At 45.2% G+C, this 27431-nt stretch overlaps 2 protein-coding genes and 1 long non-coding RNA gene across 11 annotated transcripts in view; 1 reads left to right on the forward strand and 2 right to left on the reverse strand.

The window, feature by feature from the left end:
• Positions 1-51: 51 nt before the first annotated feature.
• Positions 52-12896, forward strand: LOC126863953 (voltage-dependent calcium channel subunit alpha-2/delta-3). Of its 5 annotated transcripts, none has more exons than XM_050614741.1 (25): positions 52-597; positions 1377-1534; positions 2623-2704; positions 2926-3036; positions 3100-3319; positions 3436-3567; positions 3668-4270; positions 4656-4792; positions 4893-4973; positions 5157-5237; positions 5331-5405; positions 5514-5528; positions 5618-5725; positions 5802-5873; positions 6169-6310; positions 6408-6629; positions 6693-6786; positions 7480-7512; positions 8034-8138; positions 8351-8463; positions 8746-8882; positions 9026-9195; positions 9313-9518; positions 9604-9901; positions 10195-12896. In XM_050614741.1, exons 2-25 carry the CDS (start codon positions 1437-1439, stop codon positions 10487-10489), a joined length of 3630 nt encoding a protein of 1209 aa, XP_050470698.1. In that variant the 5' UTR covers positions 52-597; positions 1377-1436; the 3' UTR covers positions 10490-12896. The 5 variants fall into 5 exon arrangements, with proteins under 5 accessions (XP_050470698.1, XP_050470699.1, XP_050470695.1 ...); XM_050614742.1 differs by having other exon boundaries at positions 52-593; XM_050614738.1 differs by having other exon boundaries at positions 53-564.
• LOC126863964 (uncharacterized) overlaps positions 12062-27431 on the reverse strand; it is a 39579-nt gene continuing 24209 nt past the window's right edge. The window contains exon 2 of the long non-coding RNA XR_007689032.1: positions 12062-15521. This is a non-coding gene — a long non-coding RNA (uncharacterized LOC126863964). The remainder of the gene's footprint in view (positions 15522-27431) is intronic.
• Positions 22945-27431, reverse strand: part of LOC126863955 (uncharacterized) — a 62620-nt gene continuing 58133 nt past the window's right edge. For 4 of the 5 annotated variants that reach the window (XM_050614747.1, XM_050614746.1, XM_050614748.1 and 1 more), the window contains exon 4: positions 22945-26859. In XM_050614747.1, coding sequence (XP_050470704.1) covers positions 24885-26859 — 1975 coding nt within the window. In that variant the 3' untranslated portion in view covers positions 22945-24884. The remainder of the gene's footprint in view (positions 26860-27431) is intronic. The other variant, XR_007689029.1, reaches the window with a different exon arrangement.

The following is a 27431-nucleotide window of genomic DNA, read 5'->3' on the forward strand; positions in this document are numbered from 1 at the left end:
CAACCAGCCAGCCACCTTTCGTTCGAGCATAAAGCGACTCGTACACCATCTTTGTCCGATTTTCATGAGGAAGTGTTATCAAAACGAAGTCATCGCGTGTAATATAGTTATTTTTCATCGGGCAAGAACCTATATTTTCGCTGTATATTATATTTTCGCGTATCGTATTTTTCAGTGCGCGCGTAACGCGTGCAAATACTTGATTTTTCTGTCATTTTTTTCTTTCTTCTATCTCCTCCGCATTCCCCTTCTTTGCTTCGTATCCCACCCCTTCTGGTCTCTCCCTTTCTCTCTCTCTCTCTCTTTCTCCCTACAACTACTCCCTTGTCCCACCCTCGTCCTTCATTCTTTCGGGTTCTCTGCGCGTTACGGTGTGAACATACTTGAGAGATCGCGCGACAAGGCGGTAATCGGTGGTGCAATCGTGAATCTCACAAAACGAATCGTGTCGACAGCGCATCGAACAATGTCTAATTTATTCGTGAAAAGAAAAATATACGTTCACTTGGAAAGGATACGATAATAAAGAAGAACACCGACTTACTGTCTGGGGGGTGATTTGACGTAGGATCGTTTTTTTCGTTTCTCTCTTGGTTGGTTAGTCGTTCGGTCCTTCGGGCGATCGGTCGATCGGGTGTTCATACGCGCGTACGTCGAAGACGCTTTTATTTTTGAGATGATTCGATCGTTAGAGAGGTTCGTAATATGTTCTGAAAAATGTTTACGACGAAAAACTGCGCGTTGGAGGTGAATTACGTGTTGTTGAACTTGCTTTGATTGGCTAGTTTTTACGAGCTTTTCCCTATACATCGTCGTCGTTATCGTCGTCGTAGACGTCGTTACCATTCTGGTTGCATTGTGTCGTCATTGTCGTATCGTTATCATCGATAGTGACACTTTCATCGGCGACACATTAAAAAAAATAATGATTTGATTCGGAATCGAAATATATAAACGAGCAAAGTCCTAGCGAACAATACCAGACGCACAAATACGTACAAACGTTCGTCGCGATGAAACGTCGAAAACGTGCGTAGTGAAATGAAAGGAGTTTTTTACGTTCGACGGCTATACGATTAGCGTAGTTTCGATCGTCAGGTGCGAAGAGTACGTTTAAAGAAGAAGATGAAAGAAGGCGAAGAATCATACATAGAAGCTTCTACGTACTAGCGTATATAAGCGTTACAAAGTTGTGTTTTCTATCAAATGTATGTAGATGTATATGGATAAACAAGATTCCGTCGAAACGGTAAATTTACGCACGTAACGCTGACTCGCGTGTTCCGGCCGATCGATCGCTACTACGAGGGAGCGGTAAGACTAATTCTTTTCGAGAGGTTACTTCGAATTAACGTATGCGTTTTTTTTTTTAAAAGATTGGTTCGTTCGTTTCATCGTTTATTCGTATTCGGCTGCTCATCGATAGCATCGAAATAATGTTTCTGTCCGTGGAAAAATTTGTGCACTGTGGAGTGTTGTTACTGTTATGGATCAAATCAAGTTATCAACAAGAAGAGGATATACCTCATAACGAGTAAGGATCTATAGCTTCTTTTTCTATCATATATCGTTTCAGTTTACACGTGTATTTAGCAAGTAAATGAGAAATGATAAAACAATGACTCAATTTAGAAGGGATTAATGGGATTAACAAAGCAAGGTGAATATAGAATATTATAAATGGAAGGGCGTGGATGTTTTAAGAAAGGAGTATATCCACATGCGATGTTAAACGTATCAAAACGTATTATCGATAGCGTGGTAATCGGTTCGACTCTAACACAAGTTAAAAATTAAAGAAAATCGAAATTCTAATTGTATTCTACTCCTCTTTTTGTGCGAAAAATATTTATATTTTTGTCTACTGTGGTAGAGGGGAGAGGGATAAAGGAGACACGAAAGATGCCGAAACCTAATACGTCACAGCGCGCAATAGTACAAATATGTATTTCCTTATATATATCTGACTGCATTAAAAGACAGACAGTATAGTACTTTCAATGATTCTCGAAGGAAAGCAACGAAAATTGGAAAGAACGCAGGCGCGTGTAGAGTTACGCGTACACAGTCGATTAACGAGGATCAGAATCGGCGTGTATGCGTACGACCTACGTGCGTGCGCACGTGAGCATGTACGTAAGTACGTACATACATACAAATGCATCAATGGTGCTCATTTACACGTAAGGCTATACGATGTATGCATATGTGGAAGCTGGCGAGCAGAACAATCGTCGATTTCGGTTCAAACCGAACCGTTAAGTAGCGTGCAACTTTATCGTTATACGACATTTTCCCCAAATTAAGGCGCAATTAACAATCGATATAACGATATTCGTCTCGATATCTTCCTTATTCGTTTAGTGACGTATTTACGATTTGTTATCTCGATATCGAGTTTCATAATTTGAACGGTCAAATTCACTTCGCCGTTAGTTCGCAGATCAGCGAACAAACGAAAGAAAAGATCGAGAAAGAAATAACAGAACTCGATAATGCTAATAATACCGCGAACTAACGTACTTTAACGATTCGAATATTTACAGAATGCAGATCAAAATACACGAAACGTGTTTCGCCACAGATTCCAGTCCATTTAACGTTATCTTTGTCGTATTGCAGAGTAAAAAACTGGGCCTTAAAATTTGGCGTTGATTTATGGGAATTTGGCAAACAAGTTACGAAAATGAGCGAAATACAAAGGGTAAGCAACCGATCATTCTTTTTTCATTTTTGAGTAGCAGGCCTGGAAGAGTAGAAAGTGACACGAATTTCATTCGAATAAAGGTTAACTATGCAATTACCGTGATATATCTGAACGTAATTTATAGGTAATGGTATTTTCATATGTCAGATTAAAAGGTATAATTTGTAACGTCAGTACGATACACGTGGAAAACTTAGCCTGTCGCACTTTCGTTTCAGAAATATCACGATATGGAAGCACAAGTTGAGAAAAAGGATGGACTGGTCGTTGTCCGAGACATAGCCACGGAAGTAAAAAACATGTTGGACTTTAAAATGAACGCCGTTATGGTAAGGATGATTGTATCACAAAAAACGAAAAGACCATTGTATATCGTTAACGAACATTTACAGAGGTTGGTAGAGAGTGCCGAACAGGCAGCTGTGTCGGCACCGAGAGACGGGAACGTAGTGCCGAAATATTATCCTTCTCAGCGTTTCGACGTTGCTTCAGACGGAAAAATGTCGGGAACGGGACAAGAACCCTTGCTCTCGACTAATCGACACTTCGATCACTTAGCCGTGAACATTACTTTTTCGGCCGTTTTATTACCTGCTGGAGTAAAAGAAATTGGTAGGTATACTTGAAAACCGCAGGATCATGGCCCTGATAGGAACGGGACTAATTAAACGCGAAAACCAAACGATCTAATTAGATGATATTCTCACGCTATTACCCCTTCTCTGCAGATCGCGAAGTAGCCGCTGGTATCCAATGGAGTCAATATTTGGATTTGTTGTTTGTTAATAATTATGAGAGCGATTCTTCGCTTTCCTGGCAATATTACGGAGCGACTTCGGGATTCTTAAGACGTTTTCCTGGTACGGTTTTTCTCACACGCATTATCGATTTCTTCTTACAATTTGTTTCGTCTCACCGAGGCTTCTCTCCTTCGTAACGATAATCGTTTACTTGTTTCAGCAATTTCTTGGCCACCTATCGAGGAACGAAGTTTCAGCGCTGGTAAAAGCGCGAATCGAGTCGTTCGAGACGTGTACGATTTCCGAATTTCTAACTGGTTCGTTGGAGCCGCGAATAGTCCGAAAGACCTGGCGATATTGGTCGATATCGACTGCTACGTCTCAGAGAGGAATAAGCGTTTGGCTGTAACTACCGTTAAAACTATACTCGATACCTTGGGTCCTAACGATTACGTTAACGTTTATCGTTACGGAGATACCGCGGAAGAGATCGTACAATGCTTCAAAGACAGTTTGGTTCAAGCGTCGCCTGAAAACGTCCAAGAATTGAAAATAGCAACGAATTCCATGAAGCACGAGGAAATGCCAAAAAATATATCGGCTGCTCTTGGGACCGCGTTTGAGATTCTTCATAAATACAACAAAACAGTACAAGGGAGTCAGTGCAATCAAGCGATCATGTTAATTACTACGGATAACGCTGGCCTACCTACAGAGGTGATAAAACGATACAATTCGCCTCACATGCCTGTCCGTATTTTTACGTATCTAATTGGTGGTGACAAAAGTCCGGAATTACACAACGTAGCATGCTCGAACAAAGGTACGTATTCGCTGTTCTTTTCCTCTTTTTATTTTCCATTTTTGTTTTCTAAGTTTTATCAACTATGCTCGATACTACAGTAGCATCAAGTAAAACTCAATTCCTGTGAACTTGTCGCAACGCGAATAGATTACGTACCTGATTGAACTTCGTACGATAGGATTCCACTGATTCCTCTCGCTACATCTATCATTTTTCGTCCATATAGCGAAACTTCGTGTTAAAACAATTGGATTTAACTAGTAAGAATTCATTTAATTGGGCATTGACTAAAATTTCACTGTATTTAACAAGTTCATTCGGTAAATCATAGTTGTTTATTGTACTATGCCTTTACGTAATTACATCATGTGTTATTCGTGTCTCCATATTTTCTATTATGCAGGATTCTACGCGAGGATCACCGAACTGGAAGACATTAGAAGTAAAGTTTTCGAATATATAAAAGTGCTCGCACGGCCTATGGTGCTCTACCAACACGAACACCCTATTCATTGGAGTCCAGCTTACGTTGGCGGAAAGGTGAGCAAATTGAAAACCCTCGCTTTTACTTTATATCTGTCTTATATCCAAACGTGATCTGCTGTACGCGGAGTTGTCTTCTCCTGTGTTTCTGTTTCAGAGCGGTAGATATGGTAAAGAACACATTGGCCAGTTAATGATGTCAGTCACCGCGCCTATCTTAGATCGCCGGAATTATACGGTAATATGTTTTCATCAAAATCTAGAATCTCGTCACTGTTTGTAACGGTGATTTCATTTATCTAGTTTGAAATATATTAAAGTTTATCATAAGCTTATCATAAACATATATATATATATATATATACGTTCTTTTCTCTTCCTCCCTTGCATATCATTATGTATCATTATGCATCTGTTGCAGATGAAAACTGCTAACTTATTGGGTATCGTCGGCACGGATGTACCTATAGAAGAGATACAGAAGTTGGTTTCACCTTATAAGGTAGATAAAATCGGTTATGCGAATATGTAACGTTCACGCGCAATGGAAAGCGGATTATTCAGATTAATCGCAGATTATTTTTCGAATTTGTAGTTGGGTGTCAACGCATATTCTTTTATCGTCGACAATAACGGCCGCGTTTTGTATCATCCGGATTTACGACCATTGGTGAGCAATGATTTCGTGGAATGCTTTATAGAGGAAATTAATCTAATTGCTGTTGACTCATAGCATTAATGTTCACTGACATCGCATTGTTTGTTTTTATTTACGCAGCCAGGAAACGTAGACGTAAGCAAATCAAATACACAGTTCGTAGCATAGTACAAAAATTAACGTTTGCCAGTTGCAAAATTTCCGTTGCTCTCGTTTCGTTGCAGTACGAGGAAACGTTAAAACCCACGTATATCAACGTAGATTTGTCGGAAGTCGAACTTGCCGAGTACGATGGACCGTTGCACCCGTTGAACAATTCCCTTCTGCTCGATGTAAGTATCCTTAATAACTACCTAATGATAATATTATCGACCTTCTCTTTCTTTATTCTGGTATGTCGTTACACAGTTGAGGCACGACATGATTGATCAAAAAGAAGGGGAAACTAGTTTCGCGATCAAAATTCATTACGACAATATGGTGAGTGAAAGAACGACGTTGGGAGCGTTACATGCTGCCTCTTACACGTCTGTTAACGCTCGAATCGATTTTTTACGCGTCTATTTTGCCATACGTCGAAGAAAAGTTCTGATTTTGAAAATATACATATACCGACAGGTACGGTAAGAGGCAGTAGCTACCTCCACTCATGTACGTCCATATTTAAACTTGAGCCTTATCTTCGTACATGTAGAAGGTCTCCTCTATCATTGCGTTATTTAACATAGGCATTTTGTTATTTTTCCGGTACGCGCGCTCATGCGTATACATACAGAGACGAGTTACCATTAGGCGTCACAATTATTTTTATACACCGATAGAAGGAACTCCGTTTTCATTGGGGCTGGCATTGCCCGAAAACTATGGTATGTTTCAATTGAAGGCCGAACAAGAAATCAAACGTGCGATAATAAACGGTAAGTAATAAATTACCAGCAATATGTCTTCGATAGAAAACGAAGCAATAAGTAAAATAAAGTAATTTCTATAATTTGGTACGTCTCACGTTTTCAGTAACCGACTATTTCAAGGGGAACAATTGGAAGGTGCATCCCGATTGGGTGTACTGTGAATATAGTTCGGCTTCCGATAAGTGGTTTCCCACCCCCGAAGAACGCGTTCTCCATTTTTTGGCACGAACGCAAAGCCCGGGGTGGAAATGGATGTCCTTGAGACCAAGGAGTCCGAGCTCGCATCATAAACAAGCGAGCAAGCCCGACAAAGATGCTTATTATTGTAAGTTGTAGCAACGAATAAGTGGTTCGTTACCTTTTACTCACCGTCGGTTTTACTCCGTAGGTGATAAAACATTAGTGCAGTCCCTCGTGTTGGATGCGTTGGTCACCGACGGTTTCGACAAAAGAGGTGCGATGCACAAAGAGGAAAATCAAAGGTAAGTGAGTTGCGTGAGTGGAACTCGCGGATGCATGTCCTCCATGCGCGGACACTTATAGTGGAAATATTGACAACGCACTGCAATGCACAAGCAAGCACGCGGTTTTTTTTTCACGCACCGATTATCGAATAACATATCTTATTTGATATCGTAAAACTGCTGCCTACTCTACTTTCTCCCCCTCTCGCCGTTGACTCGCATAGTCGTGTTGCGAACGAGATGTATCGTTGAACGATAATGAGAAGGGACTGCGTTGTTGAGAACACTGTTCAAGGTACGAGGGACCTCTTCGTTTTGCGACGAAAAGGGGATGACAAGGAAACGAGAGCCAGATTAAGGAGGTGTTTCATCCGTAGAAACGAAAAGGAAAAGGCAGCGCAACGACGTGAAATCAGAGAGAAAGAGCTGGAAAGCGTGCGAGAAGAGTAAAAAAGAAAGACGAAATAACTTTGATCGTTCTTAACTGTTCGACTTGTTATAATTTCTTTCTTACAATCACTTCGATCAAGTAAGATTAGAAAAGTATCTGTGTATTTATGTACATATTACACATTATACATGTATACTATAGTAGCGTTGTTCGTTCAAACGCGACACGTACTATGCGCAACGGCTAATCTTTTTCATTTACAATGCTACCTTTTATCGCATATTTTTATTACATTTTATATTGTGTGTCTCCACCGCTAGCCCTATTGCCATACTGATGGCTCTACTGCACAGGTAATCCATTATGCACAATTATTTGTATAAGCGCACTCGTCGATATATTGCACGGTGATCTTTTCCTAAATGTCGTTTTAATCGTTCGTTTTACGATACCTGCGAAAACATTCCCGATGATCCGATATCCCTTTCGTCGTTATGTTTTCGTATCTCTCTTGACTTTTTCTGAACGATCGATCGAATCGTATGAATCGTACCAAGTTCCTCGTTCCTCGACAACTGTAAAAGTACGGCATCGAGATTTACTTCTTTTCAAGAACATACGTAATCGCGAAGTTGTATCGTGCACATTCCATGTTCTAAGCAACATTAACGGAAATCGGAGAATGAATAGGTTTGATCGTACTTGAACTTTATTCTGCAAAGTACGTATTCTATGTATCGATTTTGCTACGCGGTAATTATTCATATTCGTTATCGAATATGAAAACAACGATACTTTGTGCTCTCTTATACTCTTATTGCGCCGTCTCTTACTTATTTTATTACGTTCCATATAACTACCTTCGTGTTTGCAGTCAAGGAAAAGGCACATTCGGTGTAACAAGGAGTTTCATCGCAACGAAAAGCGGCCTATTTCGTTGGCACGAGCATCAACAAACTGAAGAAATCACGAACGAACCGTAAATGTCAAACATTCATTGTCGTTTAATTCCGTTTTCTAAATCTCATACGAATCTTTTTTTTTTTTGTCGTCTCTTCTGAAATGCGTACACGTTTGTCTTTATAACAAAAACATCGACATATTAGAGTCTGATCGCGGTAGAAATTTCTTCGGATCGACTTTACGACAATACCATTGGTAATGGTGACGAAAATTTTGCTGTTTATTTAGCCCGTTTGCTGACGAGTATGCAAGAGCTATAGATTCTTCATGGTATAAACGCGCCGTCGACCAACACTATATAGAACCGGAAAGTTTCGTTTTCAGCGTGCCTTTTGACGCCGGTGAGTAGTACTTGCAGCTTTCCACTTTCCACGGATCAAACAATAGTTGACCATTCGCGATCGACGTATTTTCTTCGAGGCACTGGCACACAGCGAACTGTCGTAGCTGGAGCAATCGACGTTTACAGTTTGAAGAGGAAATGTTAAATATCGCCACTGTGGCCACGTTCCATCGCAAATGGTTAACGCTCGAACATTATTCTATACCGATTTTTCTTTCTCTCTTTCGTCGTCGTTTCTTAACATCGTTCGTATAGTAAATTTAACGGAATTGATAATTAGCCGACAGCCCCAATCCACTGGTCACGGCCACTCACGCGGTTTTCATCGGGACGGGACACAGAGCACCAGCAGCGGTCGTGGGTTTACAGTTTCAACATTCTTCACTGGCCTCTCGTTTCGTCAACATTACTTCGACGGTAAGTTTGTAGGAAATATCGGTTACTCGCTCTATTTTGCTTTCCTTCCTGGAATACGAATCGAACGGAAGAACGAAGGCAAATCGCACGGATCACATTCGTTTTCGCGACTCGTTTAACAACGATTTTCTTCTACTTTTCAGTGCAGTGGTACGAGCTGCAAGAAGAACTGCGCTTCCGAAGCATTAGACTGCTACATCTTAGACAATAACGGTTTCATTATAATCAGCGAACGACACGAGCATACCGGGAAATTCTTCGGCGAAATCGACGGTACTATAATGGATTCTCTGGTTCAGGACAGGATTTATAGGTAAAAATCTTGAAGCGCGGTAATACTTTGAGATGGAAGGAAGCGTTGGAGAAAGAAGAAGAACTCTTTAGGCTCGTAGGTTTTCATCTTCGAGTTAATTTCGTTTGTCGATTTCAGGAAAGTAACGGTGACCGATTACCAGGGCACTTGCAGTCCGCAAGAATCTCATCAATCGGCCGCACCGAGGACTTTCTCCGGATCCATCGCGACAACGATCGCGATACTGGGAAATTTTCTGTGGAGCATGGCGTTCGGCTTTAATTTTCAAAATTTATGGCAAGTTGCTTTCGCGTTCGCTGGCGAATCCGCGAGGGCACTCGATGGTAAGACATACTCGCTCGAAAGAACGCTATGCCGAAAGAGAAAAGAGGCGAATTTCCTAGTTCTCGAACGTAAATATACTTTCAGAGGACTCGATGGGAGACGTTCACGAGTTCGATCCGTTCGTGATAAGTAGAGACTCGATCGACGAAACAACAGAGGGAAACGAAGAAGCGTTCCCAAGGCTTCCGGCAATTGCCGCCGCAACCCCCGTTTCTCCTGGAACAACGCGAGCTACGTCTGCCCATTATCCGCAGAGAAATTTGAGATCTTGCGAGAAGAAGACGGATCTTTATATTCTACAACCCGAGAGATTGAATACCAGCGGTCAAAGTAATCCGTTGAAAGGAAAGTTAACCAACTGTCATGACACCGGTTGCGAAAGGTAGGTGTATAAGTATATTTCACGTTCGGGAACCACTCGCAGCGAGATAATTTTCGATCGAGGATATTATTGAGAATGGCACCGACGATCGATCGGACGATATTTGTCTAGGAATCGTTGGGCGAGATAGTAGATCCGAGATATAAAATCTCGAAACGAAGATCTTATATCTCAGATTTACGGTCTCCTCCCTTTGATATCCAGCAAATTTCGGGATTACAACCTCGATCGACAGTAGGTAGACTTGTGGTCGTTTTGTCGCAGCATTCAAAGATGTATATGTATGTTTACAGGCCGTTCAGCGTACAAAAGATTCGCCATACGAATTTGATTCTGCTGGTGGTAGACACGTTGTGTCCATGCGGGAGTAAACAATTGAGCATCGAGCCCATAGAGGCTCTGACGGAGCCTGGTGCTTGTATCGCGAGAAGAGAACGTTTGTATCGTCGTAGGCCTCCGAAATGTATAAACTACCATCCGGAGGAGATGGAGATCAAGTTTTGTGGTAGCGCGAGTCGTCCTTGTCATTTCTTTTCCACGTTGGTTATCGCGATTGTTTCAAGCACACTCGCCACGCGATTCGCGTGACTTTGTTCGAATTGATCTTACACATACACACGCACGCACATCTACACGTACACACACGGACAGATAGACAGAGAGCGGACAGACGGACAGAGACACACAGATACTCGTGAATTAACGTTTTTGAAATGAATTTAGCGTTGCCGTTTCTATGAAACAGTTATGAAAATGGTATACTAGTTTATCGGTTTAATACCTATATAATTGATAAATACGTGCATACGAGTGAGCGAACGAGTGCATGCGTATGCGCGTTCATACACGAGTCAGTGGGTGCGCGCATACGAGCTTCGTGCGTGAGCGCGTGAGAGAACGAGATACGAGTGTGCGCGCATAAACTACATATATGTATATACGTATATGTTGCGTGTGTGCTTATGCATGTGTGCTCGCGCGCGTGTGTGTGTATATATACATGTTTACATGCATACATACATACATACATACATACATACATACACACGATACGTATACGTATGAACGTTAATTTACACGCATTCACGTACGTGCATATGCACTCTATGTGTACGTAACAATCACATACATACACATGCTCACGCCTTTGAGGCAAGCGTGCGCACGCGCACAGAGACATGTACATATCCAAATACATAATATTAATGTTGATCTATGATTACATATCCCATTATAAATTCTGTTGCGAAGAAATTTGTGAATATTTCCTAATCGTAATATTTCGTAATCGTATTACGTCGAATCTAAGTCGTAATATATAAAACAAATCGATAAGAATTACATGTACTCGCGATGCGTGTTCGAACAGAGTGGCAACGACAATATGCGTAAACATCTAAGATCTCGTAATACATACATCCGATTACAGTCGCGGCAAGAAGCACGATCGTTTTTTATCGTTTGGACGAGCCTGCCGTGCCAAACGAGACGTTCTATTTCTTTATAATTCGATTCGACTAAGACGTAGCGTTACCGTTGTTTCCATACCTTCCGAGATCGGTATATGCTGGTATCAGCCGATAATCATTTACACGTGAAGCACACGTGCAACGTGTGCACGATCCACGCAAGTACGAGCGTGGTCAGTTTTATAATTATTAATGCTCCGAGCGCGCGTGTTGTTTCGTTCAAGGTGGTAATAGAAATTTTATCGAAACGTTCCTATTTCACGAACACGCTGTCGTACGTACGATCGCGGCAGATCGATATCGATGTTCGTCGGAAACACCAAAATTTCCCCTTGAATTCTCAATGTAATTGCCAAAAGCGTCGACCTCGTGTCGTATCGTGTACGTTACATAGCGTTAGACTTTGATATTACGCTTGCACTTACACTAGATCGAGTACCGATCCCTTTTTTCTCTCGTTTCGCCTTTCTTTAAAGTCGCGCGGTTATTAAACGCAACGCCAACAAGTTGTCGCACAACGTTCCGCGATTTCAATTCCAAATTACCGCTTGTAATTCTACGTAAACGCGATAGACTACGTTCGTCCAGAGTGAAGAAACAAGACGAACGCGAATGGAATATTGCGCGAGAAGCTTGGAGCAACGAAGAACCGACTAGGAAGTAAAGTGTCGTAGCACTTTCTTTTTATTAAAAATAAGGCAACATAAAATGTAACATATTTACGAGGAACTATCAATTTCAAATGTACGAAGACATTAAACGATACTTACGCGTTGTCGGTAATTTGACGACAATGTACGTCTGGCCAGATACTTGTCTATGTACTTGCGCGATTCCACACTGGCACGAAGACGCGAACGGAAAAGAGAATTCGTCCGTGTACCATGCTGCGCGTATTTGTGTACGTAACGTCTCTTTACCGCGCGCAAGTACGTATACACGTGTCCGAACAAGATCACGGTGTGTCGGAAAAATTGAACGTACGACGTATCCGTCGTGTAATAGCCTAACGAAACGTGAAATGCGAAATAAAAAAAGGTGAATTAAATCGAATTGAGAGAGAAAGAAAAGAAAAGATTACAATACTCTATCATTACGTATCTCGCAGTTTGGTTACCTACGATGATTTAGTACGTTGTTTACAAATCTGCGGCTAGAAGTATATCGCGCTTCGTTTGCAGCGGCAACAGCGTGAATTACAGGATGAAGCTATCGAGAGGGGGTTTACAACAGTCTCGCGGAAAAAAGAACAATAAAATTTACGAATGTTTTAGGTAAGAGGTCGTCTTTTGAACAGCACTTCTAGGTGCTGCTATGTCTTCCATTATTTGTATATTGATAATAAAGTCGATTATTAAACACGCAGCGGTATGCGCCACGTGTGTGCATCATATATAGGTGTATATGTGCCGAACATGTTCTTAGGTACGTGTATGCCTATATGACGAATAGGGTATCGAATACTTAAAATTATGTAACTGAAATACGGCATAATATTATATAATAAAAGTTAAATGCAAGATAAACTCGTGCCTTTCTCTTTTTTTAGGTTAGCAACTAAGTGATTGCGGATTTTGTCAATAGATGGTATCGATATATCCGCAGTCACTTAGTTGCCAACCCAATACATGCCAAACGGTTACGCTCCTTCGACGAAACGGAACCAAGCGAACTCGATCGAAAAGCTACGATTGGCCGGCGATTTCGATAGACGCGATATTAGTCGAAAATGCGAAAGAAATGCATTCCAGAGAGAAGAAAGTTGGTGGAAACGTAACGACGATTCGTAACACGATACCGTTTAGTCGATGCGACTAGAGGTAACGGAATTAAACGAAAGACCCTGAATTTTTTGATAGCGCGATTATCGTATCCACGCGATTGGGAACGCGGAACAGCTACGGATCTATTCGACGGTGACCGTTCTGCTATCGCGACAAACGCGTTTGGCCCACGAACGATCCCGTAGCCACGCACATCCCCTTCGATGGTCGAAGGGGTCGAGGTTTCTTGCTCTCGTTGATTCCAATTCGGATTTTTCGTTTTCGTCGCAGCTGTCGACCCTGGACAAAAAGTTGGACCAGCTGGTGTGCCTGCCGGCTACCATATCGTCGCGTCGCGATCTCACGAAACTTAGAGGCGCGCGATATCGTCGTACGTTCGCCACGCGAATCGGATCAGGATATACGTACGAACGTGGTTTCGAAAACTATACTAAACGCGCGAGTCGTCGTATAATTACGTATTACAAAGTAACAGGATTGGAAAATGTTCGATGTTACGAGGCGGCGCGACGCAGCGTCGCGTTTCAGGCTCGTCGAAAGAACGCTCGTTTACGGCAACGACGCGACTAATTAATCCGCGTCGGGAAAGGAATAGACGAGGAAGACGAGAAGAAGGAGAAGAAGAAGAAGATGAAAAGCGTCCGTCGGAGAAAAGAGGATCGCTGCGGTGAAGAAAAATCATCCACGCGGAATCCTGGTCGAACGACCACGGACAGGTTGCTCCTGTTGTCAGTCAAGCTGCGGCGTATTCCGGTTTTCCCTTCGATTAAACCTACCCGGGGAGAATGATGATTTCCGGTGGCGTCTGTTTCTTGTCTTGGGCCGCGGGCGCAGGTTGAAATAGCGGCCGAACGAATAGAGGCGGCCCAATAGCGTATTCCGACGGCATTGTGCCGATACCAGTTTCTACGCTCTGCCAGTCGCTCCACGGTGAAGAGAGAAACGGAGCGACGAAGAAGGAGAAGAGGGACGTAGGGAAGAAAGGGGGAAGCAGACTTTTTGCCGAACCACGGCCGGGTTCATTCATGAACCCGTTCCTCGACGAAACAACGATGAACGAACGACGTACCGGATGCCGACGAACGGCCGGGAATGCGGCTCTAAGGGGTTAATTGCGCGAATTACGTGAATTGTGCGAGCACGTCTCCGCATGGTGCATCTTAATCGGCCGGAATTATCGGCTTGCCGCCGTGTGTCACCGTTTTACCAGGTTGGTAAAAGGAGACCGTCTTACGTAACATCTCGTTCTCGCGACGTTCTTTCCGCTCGATCGATTTCGGTTCGTTTCGTAGGTGGATTGTCAAAGGGAGCAGGTAAAAGTTCACGGGTCTTAATTGAGTCGTTCAGGCAGGACAGGGAAGAATTCTCCGATCGAGATTTGACGCGAGAAGGAACGGTTTGAAGGGAACTCGTTCTTTCGACACTTTGACCGTCACGCCGAAATCACACGTTTCGCCGAGAACGCCACTGGAGTATTTTTATTATTCGAAGCATATAAAAATAATAATAAATCGACGATGTAAGTCAACGTTCTTCGCCAATGGACCGTTTATCTTAAGAAAAATTTACTTGTAATTCTCAATGAGAATCGATCGTAAAATTCTTCCAAATCAAAAAAGAAACTATTTAGACGACACGGTCGAAAAAGTATAAACTCGAACGTTATGGGATATGCTTCGACCTATCGCGTCGACGCGTTAACGTTTATCGTCTCTCGTAAAGAAACAGGCTCGTCCCCTTCACGTCATCGATGATAAACGAAACGAAGGATACAAAACGATGGATACCTCGCCGACGATTTGATAAATATTTGATCGTTGTAGATACGCGTTAACACTTTGACTGCCACGCCGAAATCACTCGTTTCGCCGAAGACGCCACGAGAGTATTTTTATTATTCGAAGCATATAAAAATAATAATAAATCGAAGATGTAAGACAACGTTCTTCCTCGATGGACCGTTTATCTTATTGGTGGACACGGTTGACCACCGTGGCGCCTTGGTAACAATCGATAGCGACATATCGTAACGAGGCTTCGTTTATTTCGACAATCTATTCGCACTCGATATTTCGTCGTATGCAAAACGCGCAGAATATACAGTCGAAACACGTAGAAGATGTTAGCAAACGCTATTAGGATTATTTTTATGATTTCGACGGAACATTCGGCTGAAATGGTAGAGGTAAAAAAAATTATGTTTGCGATAAACCAATGATAGTGGTGGATCACAACAGAGGAACATGTGCCGTAGATTTATCAGATCGAACGATAGCGTGTTCTACACCACATAGAAGAACTCTCGAGTGGTATATAAAATTAGCTTCTGAGTTATCGTCAAATACGTCAATTTCAAACGCGACGATACTCCATAAACGAGCGACAAAAACAAAAATCAAGGTATCGGATTTTAGAATGGCACTCGCTATGCACCTTACACGGTGCCATTCGCCAGAGCCGTGAAATATACTTATTCGACAAAGATCGCGAAGCGAAACGCGGAAGAAAGAAGGGCAAGCGTATCTGGCAGGAAAATTTCGCAGAGAGTGGTATAAAAAGAATGTTAAACAGCTGGGACGAAAAATTGCTAAGAATCGGACGAAAAAGGTGACCACCTATCGTCCAGATTGTATCGACGAGCCACATTTACGTTTCAAGTGTTTTAACACGGTGCACCGTTAGATGCCAGATTTCTTCTCATTTTTTTTTTTTTATCGATGTTCTAATAAAAACGTTTAATCGTTCGATGAGGCACTTTTCCTTTCAAAGTATCTTCCATTTATCGGTTATATTCAAAATGTCCTAACTGTCAATTTTTACACAACTTTTTTAAGTTGAAGCGCTCAGGTCACCAATGACCAACGTGACAGTCCAATACAGCAAAACGTATAGCCACAAATGCAAAGTGGACGCGATAGCGTAGAAGCGGAACGAGCGAAATTAACGTAACGTTTTTCACAGTGTCGACGCGTAAGCGTAAGAGGAGCCAGATGTTCGCGTACGAACGTAGACAACTGTATAAACGACTCGATAAATCAGACGCTAGCATTTACCAACACCTGGCAGAAGCAACGCCGTACCCCTGCAACGACAGGTCGATCTCGCGCGAGACGCTTAAAACGCGAAACAGGCGTTTCTCGATCAACGCGACGATAATTCCCCGAGGGTTCGATAGCCAAACGAGTGGAAGCCGAATCGCGTAAACGCGAGCGTTCGATGAAATACGGTTAATTAATTATCGGGTAGGCTACGTCGCGGCGGACAGCACGATGTACGCGTTAAGCGGCATCGGTGTTACTATTTCGCGAATGCCAAATTAAGACCAGTCACCTTGTATGGAGTCGTCGTGCATCGACAACGAGCCTCTTGGCTCCCTTTAATTAATGCTTACAGGCAGTTGTTTAAAATCGCTCGACTCCGCCCACGCCTCGTGGCGCGCACTCGGCTGCCATTCGGACGAATATAATTGCGGAGAACGCGCCGAGCCGACACCATATGAAAACCAAGTGTGTCTATGGCGCAGAACGAACACGTACACGGAGAACGAATACGGAGAATGCGTTCGGGATACGCCGGTAACGACTGTAAACTCTGTTCGATTACGGTTGTTCCAGCTGGACGATAAGCAAGGTTCGTAGCGCGAAAGTTTTCGATCGGACGATCATCGGAGAAAAGGAGATTTAGGATACAGTCGCGGCACCAGAAAGTTCGTTAGTCGGTAAACGAAGAAGTCCAATTTTAGACAAGACGCGAGTCCCTTTGGAAATATAAAGCGAAAGCACGGAGCACGGTCTTTTTATCGGAAGTTCGGTTCTCGAGAAAACCGATTTTTCGCCTTGGTACTGCGGCGGCGCTCGACCACGGAACTCTCCAACGGCTTCGCGACACAAAGCGCTGTAGCTTCAAAACCGACATGCCTAATGCACCATGGGTATCCTTACGATTCTTTCGCCGAATATTCCGAAGAACGCACACGAGGCGACTGTCGCGGGCATCTAATAAACGCAAAGAGGGGCAACGAAGAGAAGAATCCGTTTGGTTTCGAACCAAAGATTCGTTCTGCCCCGAGCTGCGAAGCGCCAAAGATTTAGCGTCGTAGCGAAGCAAACGCAAGCCGAGATACGCGATTATCAACTCTTGGTCGTTAATCGTTGATCGTAAATTGTCGACTGTTGATCGTTAGTGGCTTAATAAACCTTTTTTGTCGAACATCGAGAATATTTCTCGCGGACACCTTCGCCAACAACCACCGTACGTTTACGTAACGCGTAATCAAAACTGAGACAAAGTCCGTAAATCGACGCTTGCCGATAAGACGCGTCACGCATCCCGCAGAATTCACGTATCGTAGGTGAAACTTGCCAGTTTTTCCAGAGGCGAGCGTCATTGGCAAGTGGTATTTTCAGCGAAATAAATCGAACTTCGCATTGGTAATAAATGTTGGAGTAAACGACAAGGTGGCGAATTTACCTTTACTCGGAAATCCAATATTTCATTCCTCTGGATAATTTAGCCCGCGACCTACGACCTTCCCGCGCACACTCATACTCGGAGGAAATAAAATTTCTTTCGCCACCCTCGGTGAACGTGGCGCGAACCTCGAGCAAACCGACGATTAAACTCCCTTGGAAACTCGTAATTGCAAAGAACGTTAACTCCTACACGCGCGGCAATCTCGTTTCGTTGGAAGAGCGCGTGCGCGCACGCGTTATCCAGCCAAGTCAGCGGAGATATCCCGGCGGCGGGATAGGGGAGCGTGCGAGACAAATTGAAGTTTTTCGCGAACGAACCTGTCCGTGCACCGCGAACCTGTCTTTCTTCGACCGAACCGGCCGCAGCAGCCCGCTCTATCCGATCTTGCTCGCTCGCTTCACGCTTCACGCTCGATGCAATTCCGCGCTCGCAATCTCCTCGGCGTCTCAGCGGCCACCGACTCACCTTAAATCGCCGATTTACTGGATGCGCGAACTTCTTATCTTTTTGCCGTATAAGGCACTTGCCGACCCGAACGCGAGCAAACGCGGACAACGAGTACGCGTTTCCAGTTCTCTTCTCTTTGTATCTCGTGATCTCAGAATTTCGGAGAACGCGTATCTTCGAAAGTTCCAGACGTTCGCAGGAACGGGGAGGACGAAGCAAATTCGTCCGTTTCGACGACCGAGCGAACGTTCCTGCGGTCTTTCTACGACTCATCGACGCACCGATCCGATAACTTTCGCTTCACAGGCTTCCGCTTTATCTTGCCATCTTCTTTTCTACGCGTTTCCTTTTATTCTTCTTATCGATTTCTCGCTTTATTTCTTTGCGTACCGTTTTATCGAGTGTTTTCTCGCATCGATCTACCGAACTCGAGTCTTCGTCTTTGCCACGATCCTCGCGCTGACTTTTACTTTTCGATTTTGCTCTCGTTTCAACGAACGAAGGGAATTTGTTGTAAAATCGGAACGAGGAATAGCGATAACACGTTCTCCAGGATTTGCCCACACCGCGAACATATTTCTTAACGTCGAAGAGCTACAGCGGCACGGCTAAACGAAAATGCGAAGGTCGAGTATTCGTCTAGCCGAATTCCTCTTTTCCGTTAAGAAGCGAGAAAAATCTGACTGCGGAGGATCGGCTGGCCGAGGAATAATACGCGTTCGAGTAGCCGGAGGAAGGCAAAGTTACGAAGAGAGAACGGTAGTCGATTATTAAATTTCTGTGCCGGCAGCATCTAAAGCGGCACGTTGCTTCCCAGGCCCCCGGTGGTGGCCAAAATTCCTCTTTTTTTCATCGAGTTCCGCGACGAGACCGTATTAGGAAACCTGCAGTCATTGTGCGCGCCACGCTCCGCAACGACGACACGAAGAAGAATGGCGACGACGACGACGACGACGCCTTTTCGCTTGGAGCAGTTGCACGTCACATTTTCTTCGCTCGAGTTCGTTCGTAAACTAAGCGTACGGTGTAAGTGGCACGAGAAAGACGATCGTCGCATCCTGTCGCTAGGAAAAATATCTACAAACAAAATTCGCGAACAGATCGCCACGTTTCTTTCGAGACGAAAATATCGTAGAATTATAGCTGCGCGATGCACAGACTTTAAAGCGGCAAGAATTCGATTAAACGAACAATTTCTATACTTTCATCCCCGAGATCGTCAAATATTTAAATCTCCACGTTCCGCTCCGACATCGACAAAATCAGCATTGCGAATTTCGCACAACGATGGTCTTTTACCGAAACGTTTCGTCTCGAATCGCTAGGAAAAATATGTAGAAACGAAACTCGCGAACGAATCGCTACGTTTCTATTCAGACGAAAATATCGTAGAATTATAGTTGCGCGATGCACAGACTTTGAAGCGGCAAAAATTCGATTAAACAAACAATTTCTATACTTTCATCCCCGAGATCGTCGCATCTGTAAATCTCCACGTTCCGCTCCGACATCGACAAAATTCTTCTACCGTCTTCTACCAAAACGTTTCGTCTCGACAAAATCCTCTCGACGAACGCGCGGTTGAAAGCGTCCGATCCGAAAGAAAATTCGAATGAAAGTGTAGCGACTTTGTCCAACGAGTTAATAAAATTTGCAAATGCGCGAGTTTAAGTCTGTGTAGGAAGACGCGCGTCGAGTCGCGCCGCGCCACACCGCAACCACGTCCACATCGACCGACGATAAAAAGTGTTCAAGGTGAGCCGGAGAGACGTATGAATGGGCGTATGCATGAATGGCTGGCTGTACGCATCGAGCTGAGACCAGCCAGTGCGTGCACACTGCACACGCATCCTTATGCCTTCTCCGCGTGTATACGTCGTGCACGCGTGTACAATACACGTAACACATACTTATCTGTTCGAGCGAGCTGCATCGTGGTCGCGATGTATATGGATCCTCGGCCGATGTATCAATGAATCGTTCAGAGAACGTTTAATTAGATTTCTCTCGGCAATTATCTTCGACGATCGTAACAAATACTTATACGTATACGAATACGTATTACGGAGTTTGCGACATACTCGGCATCGAATTACCGAGATTACGATACAATCGCGTCACCAGGTGAGAAGGTAGCATCTTCTTACCCCATTTGCATCATGGCCCTCCTTAACACGTTGACTGCCACGCGTAATTTCTTTGAAATTTCCGTCAGGCTATGCGTGTCTTCACTCAAATCTCCGTCAGACCACGCGTGATTTGTCTGAAATTTCCGTCAGGCTACGCGCGATTTGTCTGAAATGTTCGTCAGGCCACGCGTGATTTGTCTGAAATGTCCGTCAGGCCACGCGTCATTTCACTCAAATCTCCGTCAGACCACGCGTGATTTGTCTGAAATGTTCGTCAGGCTACGCGTGATTTGTCTGAAATTTCCGTCAGGCCACGCGTGATTTCTTTGAACTCTCCGTCAGACCACGCGTGATTTCTCTAAAATGTCCGTCAGGCCACGCGTGATTTCTTTGAACTCTCCGTCAGACCACGCGTGATTTCTCTAAAATGTCCGTCAGGCTACGCGTGATTTGTCTGAAATTTCCGTCAGGCCACGCGTCATTTCTCTGAAATGTCCGCCAGGCCACGCGTGATTTGTCTGAAATTTCCGTCAGGCTACGCGTGTGTTCACTGAAATTTCCGTCAGGCCACGCGTGATTTGTCTGAAATGTCCGTCAGGTCACGCGTCATTTTACTGAAATTTCCGTCAGGCCACACGTCATTTTCACTGAAGTTTCCATCAGGCCACGCGTGTCTTCACTGAAATCTCCGCCAGGCCACGCGTGCCGCAGTACCAAGCGTTCTCTGCTAGGTACTCCCATCGATATTTTAGTAAATAATTCTTTTAATAAACCATTTTCGTATTACTTTCGTAACAATTCAATAGTTTTATTATTTCCTCTGGAATATCTTTTCAAATACCTACGACGATCCTTGGCAAGTAGTCAAATAAGTGCCACCCGAATACAGGTGATTACCGGAAACATTGCTGTCACCAGGATACGGGTGTCGTGACAGTCAACGTGTTAAGGGACAGTCGAAGGCATCAGCGGCGTTCGAGGAACCACCGCGCGCGGTCGGTCGTAGGTGCAGTAAATGACATCCGAATTCTTCGTGGAGTTTATCGAAAATGTACCGTTTGACACGATTGGCGGACAATGTTACCTCTTTATAACAGAGGAAGAAAGTAAAAATTATTTATTTAAGAAAAATTATTTAGATTAAAATGGAAATTAAACGATATTGTTTCTCGTGGAATTCCTTAAAATGGTCGATACGTAATGATACATCGCAAATATGACATTTAAAGAACGTTTCTCTTCGAGTACGTTTAGATAAACATGCAACGCATCGCTTTAGTTTACGTTGTAAAGTTAGAACACTTTTTTAAATTTGAATTTGTTAAATTTCGTTAAGGTCGACGATATTTGCTCGCAGTGGCGGTTAAAAAGATTTTCACGACAAAAGTAAGACTCGTTTAGAAAATAATAAACCGATATAGGCGAGATGCCGACAAACGGGTGAAACGCGATCTCTCGCGTCTGAAAAATACTTTGCGATTAAGATAAAAAGCAGTCGCAGCAGTGGCGATAGAAGACAGTCGTCCGATCGCGTGATAATCCGCGCCTAGATGCAAATGGGTTACCTGATGCTTCGTAGACACGCCACGTCTAAAGTACGATTTTCCAACGATCGTCGTACGACGGGAATCTTTCTGGAGACTTTCTTGTTCGGTGTCGAGCGTATGGGAAACTAAAAGCTTGAAAATTGAAAATTTACGCCGCGTGGATTTATGGCTGGAAGCTCGTGCACCGACGAAGAAGTAGACGAGACGAGATCCAAGTACAACAACGATCGGTAAAGCGCTAACGTGGTAATTACTTCTTTGCAGCTAGTTTCCAATACCAACGAATACGTCGAGAAGTGTGTCAGAACGAAAAAGGAGAAGAAGATAATCGTAGTAAATCGGCAAATAAATACACGTACGTCGAACATACAACGACCTTCCGCGCTTGCGACTCTTCTCCTCCCAACGCGATCGACCCTGCGCATCTCTCTTAATTTAATCGAACGAGTCTCTCGCTTTTCTTACAGATCGTCCTTTTTACGGTAGAAGACGATACGCGTTGGAGAAAGGATGGAGCAGGCGCGAGAGCAACGAGACGCAAACCGAGCGATTTGCGAATCGTTGCAGAGGAGTAGCACCACGCTCGTCCGTTCAACTCGTCGTTGCTAAAAATCAACAAGCAGTAAGATCACTGACGATTACGTTTTATTATTACAGATTATAAGAACCGATCTCCTCGCTATCGGCAATACGTACAAAATAGTTTTGCTTGTCGCCGCACAGGATAATAACGACACGGGTATAGGACGGTTCCTGTTGCATTTCCCCTCGTTCCGTCGCTTATCGTCGTCGCAGTTTCTCCTCCGACAACGGAGACCCATCGGCGCGTTTACGAACTCGTTAAATCGCTACGAACACGCCGGACATCCGCAAACGGGGCATCGTGAAAGCGAAAAGTCGACGAAAGCACGTCCCGTCGAAGGAGGCGCCGCGAGTCTCAGGTACGATCGTTTCTCATTGTCGTTTCAAGCCTTCTCCTATCGTTTTCGTCGGACGTTTACGAGGCGCCAACGCGACGATCTCCGCCCTTTCGATCGACGCATTCGATCACATGTTTCCACCAACGTCTACGCGTCCACAAACGCCACTCACCGACATAAACTATGTACGACTATGTATGTACATGTATAAATAAACCGTCATCTATAATAATAATAATAATAATAATAATAATAATAATAATAATAATAATAATAAAGAAAAAACACGGCTTTTGATTTAACAAAGAGTATAAATAAGACTAGATTTCGTTAGGCGTTATTAAATAAGATTGGCGAGTAATTTACGATTAAAAAATAATCACGTTAATCGTATAGTTACAACGGACTCTGCCGTTTCCTCTCCTTTCACTCTCTTCTCGTTATTCCGTTTTTCTTCCTTCGAGATTATTCCCCGTGCCGAGGAGTCTCGCTCTCTGCCAACCTACGTATTCTCTTCTTTCCCCGATCTCGTTGCCTCTCGTTCTTGCTGTCTGTTCCTGGAAGCGCGCGAGCCTCGCGAAACGTATGGCAAAAATCGAAAGCCGAAGAAAGTCTCGCCTCGGCCATGGTCGGGGCAGCTAGAAAGCTGAATTTATCGCGTCACGCCTCTCGTTTCTTAACACGAGGATTACATATCCGTATCCGCTTCTAATCGGCGAGCACGAAACCACGCTCTTTGGTTAACTACGACAAACACGTTGTTTCAGCGCTATGTACATTCCAGTCTCCCATCTTTGGCACGAGCTACGATCGAATTAACATTATTATTAAATCACGTTACGCGACGATAACACGCCGCTGTCTCTTCTCTCTTTCTCTCCGCCTTGGCGTAAGGCGGTAGCGACGAAGTCTCGAAATCCGTGTGCGATGTTTAGCAACGCGCGCGTCGTCGTTCGATAAGAAAAAAAATACAACGGGAAAGTTCGATAAAAGAAATTTTCAACTATCATCGTGTTTTACACGCGTTGTAAAGTCTCGATACCGAACCGTCGCGACGTTAACGGTCAGCTGACGTCGATCGCGAGCGCAGAGCGAAAGCTACGCGATTGTCTTTCGCGTTTAACCTGTTACCTTGTTCGCCGTGTTACGTTTCTTAATCGGCGACTTCTTCGGCCAAGATGGTAAATTCGACGAACGAGAAACCACGTCGATCGAGTCTTTCGAATATTGCGAATATCGCGCGTTCTCGATTTTGCGAACGCTGAATCGCCCGGTGACGATCCATCGAACAATCGACCAGATTTGGCGACGAGTTTTCGATACTTTGAAATAAACATAATCGAGCGGAAGGCGGCTAAACATCGAAAACATCGGTGACCTAAGAGACGAATTATTAGGAGAATCGTGTAACAGGTTAACGCGTTAGAACTGTCCTCTACGCCCTAACCGATCGGCTGTTTTTACGTTGCGCCAATTAGGTTTCTTAAAAATACCGTAACAAGGCGGTTTAACACCGACGAATGCAATAAACGCTAGCAACGATATAGCAACAACGACCAGGTATGTACCTGTCGAGACTCGTAACAGGCATCGCGATACAGACGAATGGCTAGAAAATCGCGAAAAGGAGACGTCGCTGAACCAACAAACTCGATGGACGAGGCGATCGACAACGATCCACCCGCTTCCAGTAGATTTAACGATCGCGTTTTAACGACATTTTCTCGTCCGTTAATTTTGACAACCGATTCCTCCTCGGAATCTAAACGTTTCTTTCGTTTTCAATTCCTGTTACATCTCTGTCGGCCAAAGCTCATCGGCAACGCATCGTTACATCCGTCACGGCTTAAGGAATATCGTCCTACAATACGCGGTTTATCGTTTACCAAAGTTTCGTTTCGTTAGCTGATATCTTTCGTCGGATACGAAACACGGACGTACGAAACTCGCTCGGAGGAAGTGCTCCTCTCGACTATTTTTGGCCGTTCTTCTCATCGAGATCGATCGTCGTTCGAAATCTATGTACAATACGCTGGCCGTTCTTCGCTTCGAGCACTGGCAAGAAAAAGAACGATCGTTGAACCGATCGATATCCGCTGGATACGAGGCAGCGTGGCGCGCGTACTCCGCGGAGCCGGAACGCGGCACGCAACCGTGGCAAAAGTAGCGTCAAGTTGGAATCGTCCGACCGCCTCGGGCAGCGATTTCAACGTTTCACGTGAGAGGCAGGGCGCGATGCTCGTCGACGAAGCCAGCAGGAACGTCCACCATCATATTGGGACGAGGGACCGGCGAGGGTAACACGTTCGTGTCGCTCTCCGCGTCTCCGTCGGCCATTTCGTTGTCCGGCGCGCCCGTCAGCTCGCGCACGTTCCCCGGAAGGTAGTCCTTCCAGCTTCTAAACAGATACCTGGTGAATTTCCTAAGCTGCCGGAACTTGCAGTAAGTAGCGCCCTCGGCGGACTCCAGCTGCTGCGTCTGTATGAGAAATCCTTTCTCCTTGAACGTTTGCTCCAGCTTCTCCCTCTGAAGGGACTTTCGAGTCTTCCTCTTGCGACGACCTTCCTCCTGATTGCCGCTCCTCTGGCAGGCCGTCGGCTGAATCCTCTCGCCGGCGGCGTTGAGAAAAGCTCCCGTCGAGGAACCCGATTGCCCTGCCGACTGTTGAAGCGCTTCCCGCGGAAAGAACTCGTAGCCGCGCATACTCTTGTCACCGGTGCCGCTGTAGTATCTAAAGTTGCCGCCCGAATCCACCGACAGGCTCTTCTTCTCCTGTAGACTGGGCTTCGCACCTCCGGTGAATTTAAATTTGCATATGCTCACTTCCGTCGCTGGATTGTTGTTGTTCTCCGATGGCATGGGCGGGATGAATATGGCGGATCGTTTCCTCTTCGTCGGCTGTCCCTGAGCTTGAACCACGGACGCGTTTCTCTTCGGTCTGGGCGAGACAGGAGGCGGCACGACGGTGGCCGTCTGAGAGGCTGGTTGGACCGCGGCCGGCAACAGAGGCGGACTCTTCGTCTCCATCATAGAGTATATCGATTTTGGGACGATCTTCTGCTCCTTCGGATGTTGATCCAAACCACGGGCATAGCATTTGTCGTTCTGCGCCATCTTTTGGTAGTAGAGCAGCTGCGATTGCAACGCCATCGGATGGATAAAGACTCCGGCGTTCGGCCAGTAAACGAATCCGGGATTGCCAGCCAACACGGGCTCGATCACGTTGTTGTTGTTGTTGTTGTTGTTGTTGTGATTGACGTTGTTGCCGGTGATGTGACCGAGATGATCCAGCGAACGGTAGCCCGGTTCCGAAGGGAACGTGGCGCCTATACACTCGATCTCTTCTCCGTCGCTGGACGTCTCGCTCTTCACCTGCCCAGACTCGTACACGTTGCCGTGTTTTCGCAGTAGCCTGATCTTCAGCTGGTTCAAGTCTCTGATGCACAGATTCAACGGCTCGTCCTGCTCCCTTGAGTTTTCCATCGCGCCGAAGCTTCGTCGCGACTCCTGAGTCAATCGTTTCTCCAACAAGCTACTGATTCTATTCTGAACGTCGGTCCGTTGGAACGGCATCTGCGGCGAGATCCTCTCGCGGCAGTCCAACTTGTCCCTCGGCGACAGCCTTCTCTCCTCGTGGCCAGGAGTGCCGGGCAGTATGGTGCCGTAATTCTTGTAGATTAAATGGCAAATGTCGGCTTTCTTCGGTTTCCTACCGCGTCGCGGCTTGCTGTTGTCCAGCGTGATCTCGCCCATGTAAGGCAGATCCGAGTATTTCATCGGCGGCCTGCCGGATCCTTGAGACAGCGGCTGTTGCTGCTGACCGTGACCGTGGTTGTGATTATGGTGGCCCGCGTTCAACGCGTGCGTGGACGTGGACGTGATCACGGACCTCCTGGAGCCCGACGCTTGGCACGAATTTACGGGCGAGCATTGCGACGACGAGATCCGCGGACACAGCTCTTGTTGCATCGCGGCGATCCGCTGCAGCCAGCCGTGCACGTCGGCGATGGGACTCGGCGTCGAGGTGGAGCTGGTTGGCGCCGGGCTCGGAATCGTCGGTTCCGTTAGCCGCGTCGGCGACGAGTTTAAAGCCTCTTGAGCAAGGGACGCCTCGTAGTGGTCAAGGTACTCCGGGGGCAGCGCCTGGTGATGAAACTTGAGCTTCCATCGCGACTTCCTGCGGCCTCGGCTGCAACAGACATCGACGGTCCGCTCGTTTTTAACAGATTCGCTCAAGCTTTCTCCGTCGCCGTTTTCTCAACTACTACTCGAACAGACGGTGTCTCTCGGTCGACCGTCGAATGGGAATATCGCGCGATAACGTCCGATCGCCCTACGGCTCGTAGCTCGTGATACGGAAAAAAGCAAACGAAAGATAATTTTCTTCTCGACCGCGTTCCTTTCTCTCCGCGCGATTCTTCTCCGCCACCGATTCCACGAAATTCGCCGCGATTCGACCACATCCCTTCGCGTTCGCGATTCTACCCGGTTGCACCCGGTAATCCATTCGTAATTAATTTCTCGTTAGGCGTTGCAGAGCGTGGCGCGTAGAGAAACGTATGGAAATCGGATGCTCGACGCCGATAATTACATCGGCGATACGGGCCTTTCGTTAACGTTCTTTTCCACCTAACTGCATTCCGAACCACACCTTGGCACGGCGATTTATACGAGCGGCTGCGTGCCACCTTACAGGCATATTATGCATAGAGAGAGAGAGAGAGAGAGAGAGAGAACGTGCCCCGCGCTTCTCTTCCACCG

The sequence above is a fragment of the Bombus huntii genome, chromosome 3 (assembly GCF_024542735.1).
Source record: "Bombus huntii isolate Logan2020A chromosome 3, iyBomHunt1.1, whole genome shotgun sequence".
Lineage (NCBI taxonomy): Eukaryota > Metazoa > Arthropoda > Insecta > Hymenoptera > Apidae > Bombus > Bombus huntii.